The 19,194-nt window shown below is 38.9% G+C and overlaps 2 protein-coding genes across 9 annotated transcripts in view; one reads left to right on the top strand and one right to left on the bottom strand.

Moving 5' to 3' along the window:
- Window positions 1-2,504: 2,504 nt before the first annotated feature.
- LOC129802926 (protein Teyrha-meyrha) overlaps window positions 2,505-19,194 on the bottom strand; it is a 124,332-nt gene continuing 107,642 nt past the window's right edge. For 3 of the 7 annotated variants that reach the window (XM_055849159.1, XM_055849160.1, XM_055849162.1), the window contains 5 exons: window positions 7,725-8,281; window positions 7,285-7,664; window positions 6,986-7,220; window positions 3,190-3,264; window positions 2,505-3,118 (listed from right to left, as the gene is read on the bottom strand). In XM_055849159.1, coding sequence (XP_055705134.1) covers window positions 3,047-3,118; window positions 3,190-3,264; window positions 6,986-7,220; window positions 7,285-7,664; window positions 7,725-8,281 — 1,319 coding nt within the window. In that variant the 3' untranslated portion in view covers window positions 2,505-3,046. Of the gene's footprint in view, window positions 3,119-3,189; window positions 3,265-6,985; window positions 7,221-7,284; window positions 7,665-7,724; window positions 8,297-19,194 lie in introns of those variants that run through there. The other 4 variants (XM_055849157.1, XM_055849158.1, XM_055849161.1 and 1 more) reach the window with 3 other exon arrangements.
- Window positions 12,885-16,460, top strand: LOC129802924 (uncharacterized). Of its 2 annotated transcripts, XM_055849150.1 has the most exons (4): window positions 12,885-16,025; window positions 16,087-16,154; window positions 16,224-16,284; window positions 16,341-16,460. In XM_055849150.1, the coding sequence occupies exon 1, from the start codon at window positions 12,982-12,984 to the stop codon at window positions 15,859-15,861; it is 2,880 nt and encodes a 959-aa protein (XP_055705125.1). In that variant the 5' UTR covers window positions 12,885-12,981; the 3' UTR covers window positions 15,862-16,025; window positions 16,087-16,154; window positions 16,224-16,284; window positions 16,341-16,460. The 2 variants fall into 2 exon arrangements, with proteins under 2 accessions (XP_055705125.1, XP_055705124.1); XM_055849149.1 differs by having other exon boundaries at window positions 12,885-16,284.

Genomic DNA, 19,194 nt, shown 5'->3' with positions numbered 1-19,194 from the left:
CTTCTGAAAAACGACTTTCACAGGAGGTAGAGGGGTTATTAGGGTTTATATTTATGTAAAAATCTTTTGGGCTGAAAAAGGCCGCTTTTGTGGATGGAAGAAATTTCTCAAACTTGACTCACATTGATCGATTGCACATAGAAGACATGGCTTCTTCGCACATTTTCCAGGAAACTTCATTTTAGATGCGATCCCTCATATTCACATCTATTGCAATCTACCGATTTAATCCACCACTAAAAAGTAAAACTTACAAACACTAAAGTTGATAAACAAGAAGTGATTTGACTCAAATAGACTGCAGTTGAGTAATTTTTAAGCAATTTTTCATTTCTTTGATATAAAAATATTTGATATAAAAGAATCACATCTACAATCAGCTCACACAGTTTACAACTGGTTTTTGACAATCTGACATAATTATTTTTCATGTCAAAGAAAAAAAATTGTCTGTGAGAAGCTGTTTTGTGAAAATTTTAGCCTGTTCACCTGCTGAAGCTTAATATCTGTGCTAAATCCCGATTCCTGCAGCCACAGGAACAGAGAAATCTTCGATGATGCGCATTCAAACGTTTTTGTGCATATCCGGGTCCGTGGAGGAATGGTGGAATCTTGTATGGTCTTCTCGATTGCAAAGTTTTAGTTAATTTTTAGCTTAAAAAGCTTATTGATTCGTGTAAATTTAGTGATATTTGGACTTTTCAAGAAAGCATTCACCAGATTTAACTGTTTCCAGAGTAAAATTTTCATAGAATCAAGCAAAAAATGGTTTTTAGTGTCAATAAAACATCTCTCAGAAAAGTTCCAAAAAAGTGATATTAAAATGTTTTATTCCTTGTACAAACGGTTTAATCAAGTAGATTAGAGTTTTCCTTAAATAATGATGTGCAACTTTTAGCGTCCGGTGCAAAATTTAAGGTAAAAATGGAGTGTTCAAAAATGACGTGAATCGTGTGCGAAGATGAAAACTTGATTGAACTTTCGCACAAATTGCAATTAAATTTTCATTTTCCTCTGGAGGAAAATCTAAGGATTTCTTGGGATACTCTGAGGTGGGATTAGAAACCCTATAAGTAAGAGATTTTTTTTGGCATAGTTGAAGAATTGATACGGTTTCCATGGTAGTCAGAATAAATCACTGAACTTGAACATCATTTTAGTGTGCGAAAGTTTAAAGATTCCCCCTATATGAAACGATTTCGATGAAATTTTAGTTTATTGTATCTGAGATTGAGACTTTTCTAACGATGGGTCTCATCCACCCCAACTATATCCCATTCTACCTCGACTCTTACTACAGTAGACTCTCGCTCAATCGACTCTTTTTCAATCGGGCGAAAAATGTTGTTGACAATTTTCACGTTTAATTGTGACGCAAATTCGCTGTTGTTCTTCATATTTTATCGTGATTCTTTGTAATTGAGCGCTTTTTGTGGAATTTACAAAGGCTTTGACGCCCAAATCTATCGATAAACTAATTGATAAATGTCCAATTGAGAGAGAGTCTACTGTATATCGAAATTGATCTAACTCTTCCTCTAATGTTTATTAACCGATTCCAATGAACTTTTTTTTTCATTTGTTGGCCTTCTCTATTCAAATAATTTAGAATGAAAAATTTCCAGTGATAAGCCGTTCAAATAAGCTTATGGTAGCTGAGATTCTTTACAGGTGACCTCGAAATGTGTGCAACTCGGTTTCCCTGCAACTCCGAAATATCTGAAAATTCGATTGTGAATTGTATTTTTGACTTGTCAGAATATAAGTCGAATTAGTCGATTTTTGCTAAATTCGTTTTTTACGCTTTGCTTTTTGGGTACCCCTTGACAACCTTTATCTTCCCTGCGAATATTACACCAGAAAGTTAATTATTCCCGTTATTCCCAAAGTTATAGGGGTTCCAAATCTTAGAAAATCATATATTCAGCATGTAAAATTTCAGCTTAAAATCGCTCTCCATTCGACGTTGACCATTCGCGACTTATTCGTTTTATATTCTGAGCTATATTTTTGCGGTAAAGAATCGCATCGAGTTAATGTTTTTCGTTTTTGTCTCCGAGAACCGTTTATTCGACGCAATTCTTTATCCTCAAAATTAAACTCACAATGGAATGTTCAAGTATTTCGAGTTGCAAGCACACCGAGCTTACATGTAAAGAATCTGAACTACCATAAGTTTATCTGGGCTTTTCCAATCATTTTTTTTATATTTAAAAAGTTTTAAATAAAATACTTGCAAAAAACTCAATGGATCATTCGCCAAAAATCAAAATTCTCAGTCTAAATATACTGCATTGCGATCCAACTAAAAGAGCTAAAAGAAGCTTATCAATGACTTCAGCGTTTGCTGGAAAGTGAATGCCGAGTGATTTACTGCGTTTAATTCCGCTGGAATGTGTCTCTCATCCTCGATGTATTCCGCGAAGGGTGGAAATGTTCTCGTCTTGTTCTCCGGCTGTAAATGAATTTAGCGCCAAGTCAATGGATCAATTCCAAATCAATTATTGAGTGGGAATTTAATTTATTTTGCTTTCTCTTCTGAACTCTTCTCCTTCTTGCTGTTCCACCAAACAACATTAATTCTTCGCCCTCTGTCCATCTTTTTTTTACCGAATGTTTTCCTTCTGGAACAATTTACAATCTCTCTACAAGGAAATTTTACGGTGATACCTCTTTATACAACATTATCTATTTACAATTAATTTCATTTTATCTAAGTAATCTTTCTCTTTTACTATTTTATGTTTTATAATTTTATTGCTAAAATCTTTTAAGTGATATTTATTCTCTCCGTCACTGACTCATTTTTTTTTACCATGCTACAACGTCATATTGATAAATTGGTTTTTTTTAACACTATATTTCTAGATTAGGGATATTAACATAAAGACAATTTTTTGATGATTCGTTACTTAATTCTTTACTTTCTATTTGAGACATCAATATTCTTATTTTAATGCTATTTTGGCAAGAAAATTAATTCATATCCCTAAGTCCCGTCCATCTCTATTGCACACAGAAATTCCTTTCCTTGAACACCGTTTTTTTAAACGTGAATTTTCCGCAGATCACTGGTCGTGGTAATGAATTTGCACTGCGGACAGGATTTCTTAGCATCCTGCAAGAAAACAAGCAGGAAAGTTATTAGAGAGAATAATTCTATTTTATAGAAATAAGTATGAGACTCACAGAAATGGTTATCCAACATTCATCACAATGCACATGCCAGCAAATTGTTGATATGACGGGAGATTTGTAGGGCTCCTGATGGCAGACAAAAGTATTTGTATAGACATGAAGAAAATTTTATAATATTTTTCATTTCAGTGTCGTTAAATTTAAACAAAAATACAAAATCATATTTTACAACAGAAATTGCACAAATAATTAAACCTTTTCAATACAAAAGTCCTTCGACTTATGTTCGAGTTTATAACACTGCGTTTTTGTAAGAAAACAGTCCATCCGTTTGGTCAAACGGTTAGGGAAAGTGAATTGAGGCCTTAGAGGCACCCTCCATTCTTCTTCACATTATTAGCATTTTCTTTATTTTTCTGCATGTAAATGTAAGAGATTGTCTTCATTTTTGAAGGCCACTTGCCGGGGACCAGGTTACAGGGTTGGGGCTACTTTACCCATGTTCGTAACAATATGATGAAAATAGTGGTTCCTTAGGGGTTTAAAGCCCTTTAACTCTTTCCGGACCACAACATATCCATCGAACGAATTTCAGTAAAACTCACTTTATTGTAAGTCTTAGTGGTCAAATACGTGAAATATGATACTTTTACAGAGAAAGAATTTTTTCCTCCTCTGGGAAACTGGAAAACTCAAGGGTACTTTCGTCCCCAAAAGAACGCAAAGGATACAAACTTCAATTTTTCCAAAGCCAATATTATCGATTTTGTAAACTATTTGTGCGTGTCAAAGAACTCCTGTACGATGTTGATAACTAAAACAAGGTGAATTATTGACCAGTATCTTGTGGGATGTCCAGGAAGTGCTAAAAAAGACACCCAGCTCCTGCTTGTAAACAGATTCCTCATAATATTTTACACACAACACTTTAAAACATATTTCTTTCAACACGATGTTATTGTAGACACATTAAGCTTTCTCAAAAGCATAAAAGACACTTCCTGGAGGGGAATTCTGTAACGCTCTGGCAATGCCATATGACAAATTGGGTTCGAATCTTAGGAGAACTTTTTCGAAAATGCGATTCTGTAGCCGTGACATTGCCATTTCAGCTCACGTGGCAATGTCAGAAGTCACATATTTGAGATTTCTTGCAATTCAAATGACAATTAATTTTGTTAAACAAATCAACCAAAACCTACTGTATTTTCATAAAATCATCAAGTAAAGGGATTTCATTAAAAATTCAATGCGTTGCGTTTTCGAACTCATATGATATGACAAAAAAAGCTCGAATGGCATTGTCAGGTTTCGAACTCACGCGTGACAATGCCACGAAAGTTAAAGAATTCCCCTACTGGACAATCAGAATTCACCAAAATCAGGAAGAATAGGAAAAACTTCCCTGAAAGCAGTCTCCCGCGCTGCCAAATGTCAAAATTATCGGCCATATTGGCAAAAATGTCGCTCCCGCTTGGAATTTTCTTACACTCGACTCTTCGTTATCCGGCTGACTGGGGGACAAAATAACATTTAGGTTTTTTGAATGATAAACGATTTTTCTATTTTGTGTTGTGTGAATTTATTTTCTTGTCTGACAAAGAACAAGAGAATTTTCTTCATGGTGTGCTTATGTTTCATTTTTTATCACAATTATGTATTAAAAACTTCGATACAATGATAATAATACTTTAATTCACACTGGAAAAACTTCATGTTTAGTAAAAATAATTTTGAATACATCAACCGCCAGTGTTTGGCAGCTGTCACCCGGATAATGAAGTGCCGGATAACGAAGAGCTGAGTGTACAAGGTTGGTGTCAAAAAGCAAATGGCTAGCATTGGAGAGATAACCTTACAATTGACCTCTAGATTTTTGGGAACAAGTGTATCCATAAAGTTTGAACAAGTTTTTTGAAAATTTAAGAAAAAAATGTTTTTCGAATTTATGTAATCTGTAATTCTTAGTTATCATACTTATTGGCCCCGAGAGGTTTTTCCTTATTCGGGTCTAGAAATATCAAAAAAGTCACAATATCTCCAAGGAAGCAGAAAATCGAAAATTCACGATTTTTGACCAAAAATATCTAAGCTCTGGAGTTATTTAGGATCCTGCAAAAATATCCTAGATTTGGACATCCTTATAGTTAGTAATCATTCACAAGAATCGGATTTTTATCGATTCTAAATAGTCCAAAAAAATTCTTTTTTCCATGGGTACCCAGAGTCCCAAAGCAGACGAAAGAGTTAAACCATTTAAAGAGGATTGGGTCACCGCTCACCTAAAAATTAAATTTTTTCCTAAGGCCATCTAGTCCTGATATGCTCTAAAAAGTCGGAAAAATCATTTCAATTCAATTCAATTTATTTCGAAATTAGGACAAACTTCTCTGAACAAAGAATGGCCCTATATGCCCTATGGCAATATCTAGGGTAAGGACCGAGTTCATAGCTCCTGAACCCGTTGTAGGGATTTCTTTATAATCAAGCAATTGTATCATACATGAGTTACTTAGAAGAAGTTCATCAGATATGGTCTTACTGCAAATTCGCCGGAAAATTCGGTAGATTGCTACCTTCATAAATTGGTCATTGTCTGAACAAACATCTGAATTCGATGGGCATTCAATGTAATTTAGTGCACAGAATAAATATTTTGTAAAAATGTTTGTAAATGTTTGTGAATTCCTATGGGGGACTTATGTAATGCTCGTAAATTGTATAACCCACAAACAAGTTCGTAAAAGTTTGTATCACTTGACGAGCATTTTTTGTACTTTTACGTTCGTAAGTGTTCTTATATACACAAAAAATGTTCGTAAGATTTTGTCATTTGTTCGTAAATGTTTGTTTTCCTGTCAAACATTTTACGAACATTTACGAACAAATGAATAAATTTTACGAACACTTTTTTATGTTTAAGAACATTTACCAACAAATGTTTGTAAAAGTACAAAAAATGTTCGTCAAATGATCATGTTACAAACAATGTTTGTGAAAAAAGTACAAACTTTTACGAACTTGTTTGTGGGTTATACTATTTACGAACATTTTGTAAGTCCCTCATAGGAATTCACAAACATTTACGAACATTTGAGGCGCTCGGAGCAAAAAAACTGTAAGTCGTATGCATTTCCCTATTAAAATAGCGTTTTTTTGCTCTGAGCTCCTCATTTTTACAAAATATTTTTTATAAACTTTTACAAACATTTTGTCGTAAATATTCGTAAACACACAAACAATGTTCGTAAAATTTTGTCATTTGTTCGTAAACTTTTGTTCGTTTTGCAAAGGCTGTAATGAAACTGAAGAGAGGGTCACTCACTTCATGTATGATTGCCCCAGCTTGTGTAATACCAGACAAGTGACAACGGTAATACCAGACAAGGGTAAAACGACGCTTTCTCACGAAGATTTAACAAGGTTAATGTCGTCTTGTTTAATGAAATTTGTTCGAAAAATTAGTTTTTGATTAATCTTCTTCTTAAAAAAAGGGATATAGCCAATTGGGAATGCATAATGGGCCTAAATGAAATCGGATGCAACGGTCCGGTAAGAAACCGCTCCCACTTTGATCTAATTCACTTTGGCTTTCTCACTTTAGACCAAACGGTTGGAGATATCGACTTCGAGTCGTAAGTTCACATTCATTTTTTTTTTTTTGATAAAAAATATAGATGTGCAATTTCACTTAGAATTCAACAACACTGTAAACGCTGTAAACAATTACTAAATACTGCTAACATTTAATAGACAAAATAGACTATTAGCTAGGAGTCAATGGAGTCAATAGAAAAGTGTGAGTGAAAATGAAAGGACTGCAAATGGGTGAGATACAAAAACTAACCTTACATATATAGCATTTGTAGTGTTCCTCCTCCTGTGGGGTGCGCGTTTTGAATGGACTGCCCTCAAGTTCTCGAATCCTTGCCCTCAGCTCCTCCAGAACTTGAGCACGTGATGAGGGTTCCGTGGATTCCGATGTACTAACATAGGAATCAGGAGTTGTACCCAATTGGGCTTTCGGTGGCTTTGAGTCACTCACAGAATCAATTTCTACAGACGAAGTGGCTTCTTCAGTGCTGAAAATTGTCCATTTATTCACGACAATATTCTCTTTTTAGAATTACCTTCTGAGAGCATTACCTGTTTTTTGTCTCATCCCTCTTGTCACTGCGTAACCTCTTGACGCATTCCTCATCGTCAGTGTTGTCCACTACAACTTCCTCATCGTTGTCTTCGGCTGTTTGTCCTTGGTCGCGATCCTGGTCATAGTCCATGTCCAGGCGTTGGTTGGAACTGGTGGGAGTTACGCGGGAAACAATCTGATTGGCTACCGAAGTCATTGTGCAGTTCGCTGTGCTCAAACGATGCTTCCTGTCCCAGGAACTGAGACTCGAGATCGCAGCCTCTTCAGCCTGACTTGTAGCCAGTGAAGGTGGCTGTCCGGACATTTGATTAGGAGTCAAGGGTGCCAGGAGAGACATAGAAGGAGCACCAGGATTCTGTCCCTGACTTGAATCCACCTGTAGGTAAAATTTTTTTAGAGATAAACTCCTGATCAGTTTGATTTTCTAACTATTCACCATTTTGGCCACGTTGTTGTTGTTATTGTGAGAGACTATAGTTCCAGCACTGCTGGACGTGTCATCAGCATATCCCTCTACATCCACAGTCTCATCTTCATCCTGCACAGCCGTCTGGGCTCCACTCTTCTTCAGACACTCCTCCACATGCTGAGCAATCTCCTCTGGTGTCCTCTGCAGCCGTCCATGGCACACTGGACATGACTGACACTGTCCGGGCAATTGAGGAGGACCCCTTGTTGGAGAGTAGTCCGAATCAGAGTCCCCTTTGCGTTTTCGTGTCTTTGCTCTCAGACGATTCTGACGATTGTTCCTGATGCGATGAAATGTCTCCCAGCGACTGTCCGGACCTGGTGAACCCACCAGTCCAGGCAGGGAGAAAGTGGCACGTAGACGCTGTCGCTCAGCCGGTGTACTCAGCTTGTACAGTCGATCCAATTCAGTAAGAAAGTGAGTTTCCAGCTCATTTGAAGTCAACTGAATTCCACAGACTGGGCAAGAATTGGGCAGTGGAGGAGTTCCTATTGAGGGAGTCTTCTTTGGCACGCCACCGATTCCTGCAAAGGAGAAACCTGATTCAGCTTTTGTGAGCTGCAATTCTTTCATTCCTAATTTGACTTTTGTGAAAATTTTAAAATATTTGAGGATAAATAGGATAAATCAATGGAACGTTGGACTTTAACTCTTTCCGGACCGCAGCATATGCTGCAAGCCAATTTCACCATTTTTTAATCAAAAATATCTAAGCTCAGGAATTAATTGAGGTCCTACAAAAAATATCTTACACTTGGACATCCTTATAGTTTGTAATTATCCACAAGAATACGATTTTTATTACTTCTGAATAATTCAAAAACAATGTTTTTCACAGAACATTCATATGCTGCTTTGGGTACTCAAAGTCCCAAAAGAGATGAAAGAGTTAAAGAATCAACTCAAGTTTTTGTGTACTGGCCGCCTTTCACAGTCCGACTTTCAGTGTGTCCGACATTCAGCGCTGTCCGACTTTTAGCAAACTATCCTAATTCTCATTTTATTTCCTTAAAAACACTTTATTTCGGAAAAAAAAGAACATTTAAAGTAGACGAGACTGGGGCAAAAAGTCACAAAACGGATATTTTATTTTTTTACAAGCTGCTCGATCGCTTCAAAAGTTTCTAATTAGCGCAGTTTTATATGAAATTTACCGCTCTACAAATTTGTGAAAGTAATTTTCCTCTATTAGGTGAGATTCTTAACAATCTCACCTACTATAATCCTAACAAAATTTCATGTCGTCCGATCGACCTCAAATTTGGCCAAAATGTGTTTCAGCACTTCCTGATCACGAATATATATGTGGCTAATTTACGTTCCCGGCCGGCCGGCCGGCCGGCCGCTCTTTGGAGCTTAATAGCTCCTAAACTAAAAAAGATATCGACTTGCGGTTTTCGGCAAAGGTTATATATCGGGTGAAAATTGCAACTTGGTGCATTGACCCCCCACCCCCCACCCCTCCTTCCGCCATTTTGAAGACCCCCCTTTTTTTGTTTTCTCAATAGCTCCGCCCCTATGGCATCGAGCGGGCTCAAATTTTAGTATGTTATAGCTGGGCCTTAGAGCTTTCCATCAATACCAAACTTAAGGTCCCCTGACCCCCCATACCCGAGCTATAAGGGTCCAAAAAAAATTTCTTAAAATGGCCATAACTCCGGTTCTAATTGTCAGAATTTAAAAAGTGAGGGCTTTTTGGAAAGCTCTCGTGAAATGCCACTTCCCCTTCTAACATCGCAAGTTCATAAAACCACCGCTAGGGGCGCTATTATTAAAAAGAAAATTTTTAAATCTTATAAGTTAAATAACTCAAAAATTCCATTGTGCATCGGGCTGAAATTTTAGTATGTTGTAGCCGTTGATTATACCTATTGTTGGAAACGCGAGCGCTAACTGGCGGAAATATTTGAAGATTTATTATGTAAGCCCTTCCGGCACATTTGTCAGTCTTTTTGTAGAAAGCGTGGCGTGACGTGCATTTGTGAATTTTCATAGGAAAAGAATTTGCGTAAGTTAGGATATTTCCTCATGTTAAAAATCTATTTAATTTAGTAATATTTATTGGTTAGATTTGGCTGAACTCCTTGGGAGACGATCAAGCTAAGTCCTGAGTCAGGAAAAAGAGTTATATAACTTGGTAGGTTCGATAAACGATTGAAAGAAATTTAAAATGGCGTCAGGATAAAAATTATTAATTGAATTACAGGTTGTAAACTTTCAAAAAGCTTGAGGTTGGTGGAAGCAAACGGAGGCCGTTTGAGATTAAAGTAAGGATTGAATTGTTTGAATTAAAGAAATGAATTGAAGTGTATATTTATTTTAGGGACCACCAACATTCATTCATTCATTTGTAATCAGCCATTTAGTCATCGCCAAAGTAATCAAGTCCTTGCAGTCCGCCACGGGGAAATTGAGTTAATAAAAATAAATACAGTCCACTATCTCTTGATTTGTTTGACCCAGGGGACTTGGTCCCCAACAAGTGGTCCTTCTCACCGTGGATCAGTGACTGCAACGGACTGCAGAGGATTTGATTGTTCTGTCCGGAAAGGACCGCGATTGTCGCGATTGTGATTCTTGATTTGTGAGGGCTTTCCAGACGAATAGCACGATGCCTCGCAAGAGCCAAAGGGCAACAAAAGGTCGACCTCCAACTCGTTATGGCTTTGATGAGGAGGATAACGACCTTGAACTGACTCTCACTCAGGCTAAGATTGAGAGAACTCGTAAGGAAATGGAGTTTTTGTCATTGCGGGAAAAGGAACTTGAGTTGCGCCAAAGTATGATGAAATCTAAGCGGATGAATTCACCAACAATTCTGGGGGATGTCCAGGGGGATATTCCAAGGACCTCAACACCTTTTTCATCGAATTCACGCAAGAAAGTTGAACTTTTCAACCCTCTGGTTACGAGGGGAAATGTCGTGTCTGATGATGAAGAGGCACCAGTGAATCTGGACGTGATCGTTGACAGGTTTGCAGAGTTCCAGAAGAAACTGATTGACGACGCAGCCCCGAAGAAGGAAGTTCTCACAATGACAAATGATCAGTTCCATTCGGCAATTCAGGAAGCTGTGAAGGCTAAAGAGAGAGAAATTGACACCAAACTTACTGGCTCCAAAGTGAAGCAAAATGCCACTAATGATGTGGACAAACACTCAAAAACGTCATCGGATGTTTTGGAGGTTATGGAGCGTTTTCTTGTACGCCAATCTTTTGGAACAGATGTACAAAAGTTTGATGGGAGTGTGAAGGAATGGCCGTTGTTCCGTGCTTGGTACGAGAACACTACCCAGACGTGTGGATATACGGATGTTGAGAGACTCAACCTGCTTCAGAGGTGTCTCACTGGAGAAGCCAAAGAAACAGTCAGATTTCTTCTCTACTCAGCATCGAATGTGAACAAGGCTTTGTCGTCACTGGAAGAGCGATATGGACAACCTGAACATCTGATTCGCACCATGATTGCACAGGTGAAGGCTTACCCACCTGTAAGAGTAGACAAGCCGGAGAGCTTGGTTGAATTTTCCACTATGATGGTGAACATGGTAGCAGCGATTGAGGAATTCAACCGAATGTGCTACATTGATAATCCCCAGCTGCTGGATGAGCTTGTGCTAAAGCTCCCGATGTCAATGCAGATTTCTTGGTCAGAATTCCAGGTGACCAAGAGCTACGTGACAGTGAAAACCTTGTGTGACTGGATTGCGGTAAAGGCCAGGGCGGCGAATTATCGTGTACAGGTTAGGGACTCAGCGAAAATTGAGCAGAAACCTGTCAAAGGCAAAACCGTGGCAACTGTCAATGAATTGACCGAGCTGAGAGCCGAAATGGCGGCATGCAGCCTTTGCAAGGGAAAACATGCCCCACAAAATTGTGAGACTTTTAAGAAGCTCAAAATAAGCGACAGATGGAAGATTGTGAGAGAAAAGGGAGTTTGTTTCAGATGCTTGAAGCCAAATCATTCTCTCTCAACTTGCAGTGATAACGGAAAATGTCCAAAACCTGGTTGTGGTCAGAAACACCACAATCTTCTCCACAGAGATGACAAGCAGCAAATGTTCTCTCTAGCTCAGAGAGAAGATGAGGAGAAGCTAGATGCTTCAGATTTCCCTACTGAGACTGATCAGGACTCGGATCAGGAAGATGAAATTTCCCCACAGAGGGGAATTGTGATGACTGGAGCCACAGTGGCTCATGCCAATACGAGTAATAAGATTCTCATGAAGATACTTCCGGTGTATGTTACTGGACCGAAAGGTACCTTGAAGGTCTACGCCTTTTTGGATGAGGGCTCCATGCTGACAATGATGAAGGCATCTCTAGCAGAGAAATTGGGGCTTAGTGGACCAAAGTGCCCTCTGACGTGGCAAGGAGCTGGACCGACAGCATGTACTGATCTGACATCGACTGTTGTCAACTGTAGAATCAGAGGTACTCATCCCAAAGCCAAGGAGTATTTAATGCAGAAAGTTAGGACTGTCTGTGAGTTAAGTCTCCCTAGGCAGACAGTGGATATGGAAGCACTGTCACGGGACTGGAAACATATGGCCGATGGTCATTCTGAATCCATGGTGGATGCAGAGCCCGATCTGCTGATAGGGCTGGACAACACTCCCTTGATTGTGTCACGGGAGATTATCCACGGACCGTGGAACGCTCCCTATCTGGCTTTAACTTGGTTAGGCTGGGTAGTAATGGGAAAATTGAATAATCAAACCTCATGTGAGGTAAAGACCTACTCCTACTCTATTGTGGAACGCAAAGATGAGCTGTATGAAATGGTGAAGAATTCCTTTTCCTTGGAGGGCTTTGGTACTGAAGGTCAAGAGAAGGTACTCTCTCGTGAAGATAAGAGAGCTCTTGAAATCATGAAGCGCACCACCCGTAGGACGAGTGATGGGCGTTTCGAGACTGGATTGCTGTGGAAGCAAGGTCATCAACCAATTGTGCCAGAGTCAAGAGATGTAGCTGTCAAGCGCTTGTACACCATGGAGAGGAAACTAGACAGAGATCCGGCATTGGCCGAGGCTTACTGTGCCAAGATAAGTGATCATCTTGAGAAGGGATACTTGATAAAGCTCATAGAAGAAGATAGGATGACTCCTACTGGAAATACTTGGTATCTTCCACACTTTGCGGTTTTTCACCCGGCTAAGGGAAAAATTCGAGTGGTATTTGACTGTGCGGCTAAGTCAGGGAATGTATCACTTAACGATCTGCTGATGAGCGGGCCAGACTTATTGAAATCACTTCCGGCAGTGTTGGAAAACTTCAGAAAGGGTAAATTCGCATTCACTGGAGACATCAAGGAGATGTTTCATAGAGTTTATGTTAGGGCAGAAGATACCAACTATCAAAGAATCCTATGGAGAGGAATGGATAGGAAAAATGAGCCAGAAGAGTACAAGATGAATGTGATGACATTTGGGGCATCTTGTTCTCCCACTCTAGCGTCATATGTGAAGAATCTAAATGCCCAAGAATATGCCGAAGAATTCCCAGAGGCAGTGAAGGGAATACTACACAATACATACTGTGACGATTATCTGGGATGTGCAGATACCATTGAGGAGTCTCGCGGATTGATCAAGGATATTGTTCAGGTTCATAAAGCCGGTGGCTTTGATATAGTGAACTGGACAGCCAATGACAGCAGAATTCTTAATTGTGTGAGTGACACGATGAAAAGTTTGAATGCGAAGGATGAACCTGAAAGAATTCTTGGCTTGTGGTGGGACTCTTCTGAAGATGTCTTCACTTTCAAGACCACATTCCATCGCGTCGCATCTGATATTCTGTCTGGAGAGAAGATACCCACAATGAGAGAAGTATTACGGCTGGTAATGTCAATCTTCGATCCATTGGGATTTTTGGCTATGTTTTCGGTGAAAGGAAAGATGATTCTCCAAGAGATTTGGCGTCAGAAAATTGGATGGGACGACATCATTTATGGTGTGGCTTTGGAGCAGTGGCAAGCATTCATCAAGGAGCTAAAAATGATTGACACAGTGAAGATACCGAGATGTTATTCTCCGAAACTTCCGGAAGCAACTTCAATCCAGCTACACGTCTTTGGAGACGCCAGCGAGAGTGCCTATGCATCAGTTGCATATTTACGGATTGAAAGTGAAAATAGTGTTGAAGTGGCTTTTGTGTGTGCTAGAACTAAAGTTGCTCCATTGAAAGCTACCAGTATCCCAAGACTTGAGTTACAAGCTGCAGTGCTTAGTGCGCGAGTTAGCGTTGCGGTAAAATCATCTTTGGATCTTGAATTTGATCGAGTGGTTTTGTGGACGGATTCCCTAACGGTGATGGGGTGGATCAAAAGTGATTCTCGTAGATACAAGCAGTTTGTTGGACACAGAATAAGTGAAATTGACCAACTGACAGAGATTCATCAATGGAGATGGATTTCGACTACACAGAATCCAGCTGATTTGGCCACGCGTAGAAAGCCGTGTGATTTCAGTGCGTCCTCTAAATGGTTCACTGGGGCGCCCTTCCTGAAATTGGAGGAGGAACAATGGCCTCAAGATGATAAAAAACAAAAAGTTGCAGACAATGGAGACATTGAGGTGTTTCAAGTGTTAGTGAACGTTGAAAGGTTTATTGGAAATCGTCTGATTCCAGAGATGAGTCGTTTTTCCCGCTGGAATCGACTTGTCAGAGCGACTGCTCAAGTGAAAAATTGTGCGCAGTTTTGGTTGGAAAAGTGGCGTAAAGCGAAAGAAAATCTAAAAACAAGTGAATTACCCGGACTCAAAGTGAGTGATTTGATAGAAGCAGAAAAAGTGTTGCTTCAGGAAATACAGTCAGTGTACAGAAGAGAAATACAGTGTCTCCAAGAGGGAAAAGTAATTCCCAAAGAAAGTGATTTGTATCATTTGACGCCGTTTATGGATTCTGATGGATTATTGAAAATGAGATCACGTTTGCAAAATAGTGAAGTGCGAGTAAAGTGCCCCATTATTCTTCCGCCGAAGCACGTGGGGACAAAGTTGATTATTAGTGATTTTCATGTTCGGAATCATCACCAAGGACGAGAACAAGTTGTAAACAACGTTCGTGAAAGATTTTATATTCCAAGAGTGAGAGTGGCAGTCAAGAGGGCTTGGCATGAGTGTCAAATTTGCAAAAACAAACGCGCCCAACCTTTGATTCCTGAAATGGCCGTGCTTCCATCCGCAAGAGTTAATGATTCAGTGTATCCCTTTGTAAAGAGTGGAATGGATTATTTTGGACCATTAGAAGTGAAGGTGGGTCGTCGTGTGGAGAAAAGATGGGGAGTAATCTTCACTTGCCTAGCGACTCGTGCTGTGCACTTGGAAGTCGCACACTCCCTGACGACAGACAGTGCCATCATGGCAATTAGACGTTTCATGAATCGACGCGGATCTATAACTGATATGTTCTGTGATAATGGAACAAATCTTCGAGGAGCTGATAACGAATTTCGACGACTTTATGCAGCCGTAGATGAAAAGAAGATTCAGGAAACCTTCTCCGAAAAGCGTGTGGAATTTCACTTTAATCCACCAGCCGCACCACATATGGGCGGTGTTTGGGAAAGACTTGTCCGTTCCGTCAAAGTTGTATTGAAAGAGGTCATGAGGACACGGCATCCCACTGATGAGGAGTTGCACACATTCTTTATTGAAGTGGAGTATATTCTAAATAACCGGCCTTTAACTTATGTGTCGATTGATCCTGATGACGAGACTGCCATCACTCCCAATCATTTCTTGATTGGAAGATCTGGAGAGAACCGACCGATTGGGACCTTTGATGACAGCGATTTGTTCCTCCGCAAAGCATGGAGACGAGCTCAGTATTACGCAGACCATTTTTGGCGTAGATGGATGCGTGAGTACCTTCCCGAGTTGACAAGACGAACTAAGTGGTATTCTACCACTAAAACTATCAAGATTGGAGATGTCGTTGTTGTGTGCGATGAACAGTTACCTCGCAACCAGTGGCCCTTGGGTCGAGTGGAAGAAGTATTTCCTGCCCCTGATGGGAAAATTCGTTCAGCGATGGTAAGAACTCGCTACGGCCTATACAAGAGACCAGTTGCAAAGCTTGCTGTGCTGGACGTGGAGTAGGTGGGTGCAGGAGCACCAGAGGGGAAAATGTTGGAAACGCGAGCGCTAACTGGCGGAAATATTTGAAGATTTATTATGTAAGCCCTTCCGGCACATTTGTCAGTCTTTTTGTAGAAAGCGTGGCGTGACGTGCATTTGTGAATTTTCATAGGAAAAGAATTTGCGTAAGTTAGGATATTTCCTCATGTTAAAAATCTATTTAATTTAGTAATATTTATTGGTTAGATTTGGCTGAACTCCTTGGGAGACGATCAAGCTAAGTCCTGAGTCAGGAAAAAGAGTTATATAACTTGGTAGGTTCGATAAACGATTGAAAGAAATTTAAAATGGCGTCAGGATAAAAATTATTAATTGAATTACAGGTTGTAAACTTTCAAAAAGCTTGAGGTTGGTGGAAGCAAACGGAGGCCGTTTGAGATTAAAGTAAGGATTGAATTGTTTGAATTAAAGAAATGAATTGAAGTGTATATTTATTTTAGGGACCACCAACATTCATTCATTCATTTGTAATCAGCCATTTAGTCATCGCCAAAGTAATCAAGTCCTTGCAGTCCGCCACGGGGAAATTGAGTTAATAAAAATAAATACAGTCCACTATCTCTTGATTTGTTTGACCCAGGGGACTTGGTCCCCAACACCTATCAAACAAAAAAAACCTTAAGTCGATCCATAACCCCTGACCCGAGCTATAAGGGGTCAAAGTTCGAACATTGACCGGCCTCTATCTCCGGTTCTAATTAACATAGCGACCTAAATTTTACCTTTTTGGTTTCGTCTCGATGAGCACTTTCAGATGGAAGTTCAAAAAGTCACCACAGGTGGCGCTGTGATAGCGTCAAAATTCATCGAAATTCAAAGTCACTTTTCTCAAAAACGGCATTGTGCAAGTTAATGAAATTTTAGTATGTTGTAGTCCAGTCTAGGACGTTTCCAAAATGGTGCGTATGCGCGCTGTGGTTTCAATAGAACCGGAGATATGAGGGGTCAAAGTTCACGAAATTCAAAAAATCATATCTCCGGTTCTATGTGACCGATTTTGATGAATGAGGGCTTAAACGAAAGATCTCACCAAATGCTACAACTTTCTAGAACATTTGAACTTTGTGGGACCAACACCAGGGGCGCCACAGTCGAAAAACCAATTTCAATATCACATAACCTCAATTATCTCGACTGTCGCTGAACCGATTTTGATGATTACTTCGACATAATTGTAGAGCACATTTGTCTCTACATTTCGTCCATACATCATTTTCCACTCAGATTACGCTATCACTCCGATTTTGCCGTTTAAGTGTGAAAAAATTGATTTTTCCCATAATAACGCTTTGAAATCACTCAGATGCCAATTTGACTGCCTCTACTCCACCAAGACACTTAAAATAGGGTTTTAAATGGAAAGTCCCACAAAATACAACAATTCCTTGATATAGTTGAAGTTCAACAAATGACTACTTGGGGAACTCTGGATGAAAAAACGAGTTAAGAAACAAAAAACCTCGCTTATCTTGGCTTCTGAGTAATCGATGAGATCATGTTCTATGGGAAAATTATAGAGAACATTCTGGTCTACATTTCACCCATATATCACTTTTCTATCAGTTCATCCAAATCCTTGATATTTTGGTTTAAATACAAAATTTGTATAATTTCACGAATTTGATTCAAGATAACTGAATGGCGTCTCCCAACTTCAGCTCTAAATCGAATTTGCATGCACTCCGAGTTAGCTCACGTTAAGAATCTCACCTACATAAGCCGGTTAGGATTATCTGTCCTTTTTGTAAGGAAATACGTTTATCGAACCAATTTCTAAAAGGTAATTTTGTGACTATTCTCAAAAATGCTGGGGCAAAAAGTACCAGACATTGGGTATTATCACATTTTGATTTGCTTCATTACGGGCTTCCGTAAATTTGAAAATTTACGAAAATATCGCAAAAAAACCTGGAGAAAGACAAAGAGGAGCCTCTACAGAATTCCCAAAGCAACTGGAAAAGGATTTGGGCGGATGGGGAATTGAAATGTGCTAAAAATTGCATCCGCTTTAAAACTATAACTGCTGGACAGCGCGAGGCGTCTGTGAAATTTACAGAACCTCTTTTTGGTTGGACGTCCAGGAAGTTCTTGGTAATTAGCGTTCCTCAACTGTTAGCTGGACATAAAGGAGGGATTAGCATAACCATCAAATGTGCAAGTATACAGAGAAAACCCTCAACATTTGATTTCCTACATATTTCGTATAATATTTTGTCATTAATATCACTATGTCCAACTTTCCAAAAGTTTTTGTCCAACTTTCCAAAATTTTGTCCATCTTTTCAAAATGTGTTGTTTTCTAATTTAATTGAATATTCTAATAAATTGATTGAAAATTCTAATAAAAACTGTTAAGATTCTGTTAGAATATTTCACAAGGAATCTCATGATGCAAAGGCAATGAAAAAAATAAATATTTATTCGGCTTAAAAATGCATTTGAAATTGAACTTTTTCTTAAGTGTCTCCCTTTCCACAATTCACCCTAGAGGACATATTTTCATAGAAAATTTATTCATCTACACAGCCTTTGAATATTTCAATTTTTCCCTTATTTCCCAAAGCAAAAACCCTATTCTCTAAACTATAGTCAATACAACTAACTATTTTCTATTAACTTCGATTAACAAAATAGAATTTTTGCTTTGGGAAATAAAAGGAAAAAATAAATGTTCAAAGGCTGCCTCATTCAGGCAGCCTACTAAGGCAGACTACTTTCCCCTACATTGAATTTCCGTAATAGCCAGAAACAGCTTTAAAACTAATTTTGTAATTTTACAAAATTAGAGAAAAGCTTCACTGAACAGATTTGGAAGTTTAGTTGTATTTAAATAAAATCTGAACAAACTTTCGAGGAGAAACTTTGTAAATTATTTAAATTCCAAAACAAATTTATTTATATTGGATTTAGCGTGATACACCTTGATTCTTACAAATAAGGTTTATGAAAAAATATAGTAATAATATTAAATACATACATAGTATTAAAATGGAAATAGAGAACAAAGCAAATATATTTTGTAAAACAGTTCATTGATATTCGAGCGGTAACTGACGTTGTTGAGAACTTTAAAAAACTCAGGGAGAAATTCTGGGTGCGTCAGTGGTGTTTCTCTTTTCAGGGATAAGAAAAAACACACAAAATTCTTTGCCAAAGCTTTAGGCCTCTGAGGAAGGCGCACTGCAGCGCCGAAAGCTTTGGCAAAGAATCTTGTGTGTTTTTTCTTGTCCCTGAAAAGAGAAATACCACTGACGCACCCAGAAGGAGGTTTTCTCCCTGGTTTTTTTTTTAAAG

Source organism: Phlebotomus papatasi, chromosome 2 (genome assembly GCF_024763615.1).
Source record: "Phlebotomus papatasi isolate M1 chromosome 2, Ppap_2.1, whole genome shotgun sequence".
Classification (NCBI taxonomy): Eukaryota; Metazoa; Arthropoda; class Insecta; order Diptera; family Psychodidae; genus Phlebotomus; species Phlebotomus papatasi.
The sequence above is the reverse complement of the archived record's forward strand: the minus strand, read 5'-3'. Positions and strand labels throughout refer to the sequence as shown.

What these genes read in the sequence shown, in the direction of transcription:
- LOC129802924 (XM_055849150.1), top strand. Translation starts at nt 12,982, where the DNA reads ATGAGCGGGCCAGACTTATTGAAATCACTTCCGGCAGTGTTGGAAAAC.